The sequence below is a fragment of the Egretta garzetta genome, unplaced genomic scaffold, assembly GCF_000687185.1.
Source record: "Egretta garzetta isolate BGI_Z169 unplaced genomic scaffold, ASM68718v1 scaffold120, whole genome shotgun sequence".
NCBI classification, from domain to species: Eukaryota; Metazoa; Chordata; class Aves; order Pelecaniformes; family Ardeidae; genus Egretta; species Egretta garzetta.
The window spans coordinates 157,661-161,230 of NW_009258270.1; the positions used below are offsets into that span (position 1 = coordinate 157,661).

Below are 3,570 nucleotides of genomic sequence, written 5' to 3' on the forward strand. Positions count from 1 at the left end.
CCGTGCTCAGCCCGGCAGCGGTGGCACGTGGTGCTCAGCCCGTGCTCAGCCCCAGCAGCGGTGCTTTGGGGTTGAGTTTCCGTCTGCATTTTAGAGTCCTGGGCTGGTGCCTCCCCACCCTGTGGTGCTGCCGTCCCAGCCCTCGCCGGTGACGGGGAGCGTCCGTGCCGCACGCCGGGGCTGGGCGCCAGCGTGACGGACAGGAGATGGAGACCTGGGTCTTCATGCCCCAGCTCTGCACCATCCTTCTGTCCCCGCAGCACGTGTGGTTGTGGCGTGAGTCAAGGATGCAGGCGCTGGTGGGGAATAGAGGAATTCCTGAGCGGGGTTTGTGTGAACCCTCGAGAACCAGAGGGTTTTCTGTAAGTCCCTTTTCCAATCCCTTCCTCTTAGCGAGTCACAGCCCACTTCTCCTGCCGCAAAATCGACCGAGGCCTTTGGGCAGCTTGCGTCGGGCTGCAGCCGGCTGAGACACTGGGCGTAGGGGGCTCAGTCGTGGGTAGGGAAGGCCATGAAAACCCCAGCGAAAGGGTGAAAACGTCAGCACTCCCCGCCAGGGACCAACTCGGTTGCAGGACCCGGCTCTCTGAGCCTCGCGCAGCCCTGGTGTTCCCAGGCAAACCCACGGCATTGCCATGGGGCACCGGGGCACGGGTGGCTCTCGCATCGCTGGCCCTGGCCATCTCCTCCCCGGGGCAGCTTTGAGAAGGGTCTTGGGGCGAGACCCTCACTCGCTGCTTCCTTCCAGCCACGCGCAAGAAGCTGTTTGAACTTGCCAGGGCCTTCTCCGAGAAGACGAAGATGAGGAAATCGAAAAGAAAACACTTGTTGAAGCACCAGGTGTATCCTAAAAAGGGGCTGGGGAGCTGCGGGGGGGGCAGGCGGTTGTTGGAGCTGCCTCGCTCAGGTGCTCCTGGGGGCTCCGAGGGCCATGGTCTGGCCTCCTGGCTGCCTCTAGGGCCCTGGGCTGGGAAGGGAGATCGTTGTGCTGTGGCCACATCCTGGGCCCACGATGGATTTTTCTTAGCGGAGGGCACAGGCTGGGGACGGCGGCTTCCACGGCAAATCTTCTCGACGATGTCGAAGGACATTCATGCGGTAAGAAACACCGTGCCGTGCCGTGCTCAGCATGGCTAGCTGAGGGCCCGCGGTGCCCAGCCCCATCCTGCCCCACGCCATCACCCTGCCTGGGGATGGCTACCATCAGGGTAGCCCTGAAGTGGGCTTGCCCCTGGTCCCACGCAGCTCTCCTGTGAGCGTTTGCTTGCTGGGGTGACTGGGGATGGGATCTCTTTCGGGGACCCTCGGGGGGCTTGCAGCTGGGATGTGCAGCCCTGCAGGGTGCCTAGCATGGGGTCGGGGCACAGTCCTGGCAAATCTGCCATCAGCCAGGTTTGCACCGAGGTGGGTCTTGGCAGTGGGTTTAGTGCTAGCCCGGACCACCCCGGGGCTGGCTCAGGTGCGACTGTGCGGCAGAAATGCCCCCGTGGGCCAAAACCTCCTTCCAGTGTCCTCAGGCGTTTTCTGGCAGAGTCCCCGCATCCCAGTTCCTGGGAATTGTCTGCCTGGGTGAGGAAATCCCTGCCCTGGGGCAGGGGCTGGGCTGCCTCCCCTCTGGGGCACCTCGCTGGGGCTGGGACCATGGCGCGGTGGCCAGTGCCCTGGCGTGGAAGCGGCTGCAGCCCCCACCAGCCCCCGCCTGCCTCTGCCTTTCAGATGAAGACTTCCAGGCACGGAGGCAGCAGCTCCAGGAGGAGGAGGAGACGCCGAAGGAAGGGCAGTAAACGGTGAGAGGCACCTGGGGACGTAGGCTTCCCGCTGAGCGTGCAAACAGCCCTGTCCGTCTGTCCTGGCCGGAGGAGGGAGCTGGGTGCTCGGGGTCAGGTCCAGAGTGTCCCTGGGTGGGGACGAGCCCCGTTGGTGGCTGGGGGGGCTGCAGCGTGCGGCAGCTGGTACCGGCCCTGGTGCCGGTGCTGGCCGCGGCGCGACTGAGGCTGAGCACGTGCTGTTCTCCTTCCCACCCTTCTCCCCTCCAGGTCCCAGCGCTGGGGTTTGTTGCTGGCACAGAACGTGCACACGGCGTCCTAAGAAGATGGCTGAAAAAGGAACAAAACCCACCCAACAAATAACCCAGTTTTTTGGCTGTCCCCCCTCTGCTGTCGTACTCCTCTGCAGTACAAGTTTTGAAGTGAGGCACAGTGTTTTCTTACCAGCGGTTTGAAAACAACTTCTCCTATCTAGCAAATCAGCCAAAAAGGAAAAATTAAAAAAAAAAAAAAAAGGAAACAAAAGCCGGCAGCTGATGTGAGCTGCAGTGGAGGAGCCAGGGGGGCTCAGACTTGGGAGGAGCAGCGTCATGCCTGCTCTCGTGGTCCGAGCGGCGTCGCAGGAGGAATGAAAATCAGTTGTACTAACGATGAGGATGCATTCACACGTGGGATCTGCTTGGCCGGAGCGCTCTTGAACATATCTCTGTAGCGATCTGATGTGACTTTACTCTGCGCACACAGGAAAAAAGAAACCCCAACCACGTGAGAAAGAGAACCTAACAGCCGTTGTCTACTATTGCTAGGAGTAATGAGCAGAGATTCAGATCAGGTAATAGTCAAATAATATAAATTGTTTATAAAAGGAAAGGCCTTCTTTTCCTAGGCGTTTCACTTTGAATTAAACCTTTGCCTTCGGCATTGCTAAAACTGCCTTGAAGTCCGGACGCTTTGTGGGCTGTGGTGCTCACCGGGCTCGCCTCCCGGCCGGCGCCGCAGGGCAGGATGGCGGGGCAGCACCAAGGGCTGGATTTTGCATCAGCTGAATTCTGACTGCCGAAGCAGGACGCATCCCGCGGGGGGGCGCGTGGGCCCGAGGGCGCTCAGCGGCTCCAGGGATGCCCCCTGCCATAGGTGAGATGCAAAGCCCGAGCTGGGGGGTTTGCAGCTGAGGCCGGTGGAGGCGTTTTTGGCACGGAGAGTTTGCACAAGGGCTTGCGAGCGCTGCCGGGTTTGGTGCGGGGCCGGCGCTGGCCCGGTGGCAGGAGCAGAGCACCCTTCCTCGTGCCCGCTCTCGGGGGGTTCGTTTCACCGGGGAGCGGGGCAGAGGGCTGGGGAGGCTGGCGGGCAGCGCCTGAATCGCTGCAGCTTTCGGAGATGCTGTCAGGCTAAAAATAATTCCGTAAACAAATTCCTTCCCTGTGTAAGTAATGAGTGACGAGCGTAAAGTCAGAAATCGCTCCCGCCAGCACATTTTCTGCTCCTTTATCGGCATAATCTGTTTACTGCTAAATGCGGGAGGTGGCTATAGACGTGCCTGTTTCACTTTCTGGCTCCTGCGAACCAGCACAAATGTTGCGAGATCGGAGCTGCGAAGGCGGCAGACGCAGAAACCCCAGCCATCAAACACACACGCAACTGTTTTCCCTGCCTCTCGGCGGGGTTTGGTAACAAAAGCCCACATTGCAGGCGCTGGCTCCCGACAGGCTCCTTTTCAAACCCGCCCGGAGCCCGCATGCCTTTGAAGTGGACGCCAAGATTTCTTTTCCCCAGAGCCAGCGGCGCGGGCCGAGCACCTGTCGAG

General features: G+C 60.8%; 1 protein-coding gene across 1 annotated transcript in view; it reads left to right on the forward strand.

The window, feature by feature from the left end:
- CUEDC1 (CUE domain containing 1) overlaps positions 1-2,517 on the forward strand; it is a gene marked incomplete at its 5' end in the record, with an annotated part of 40,676 nt that extends 38,159 nt beyond the window's left edge. Inside the window, 4 exons of the mRNA XM_035889613.1 lie at positions 749-842; positions 1,040-1,098; positions 1,717-1,787; positions 2,037-2,517. Coding sequence (XP_035745506.1) covers positions 749-842; positions 1,040-1,098; positions 1,717-1,784 — 221 coding nt within the window. The remainder of the gene's footprint in view (positions 1-748; positions 843-1,039; positions 1,099-1,716; positions 1,788-2,036) is intronic.
- Positions 2,518-3,570: the final 1,053 nt, after the last annotated feature.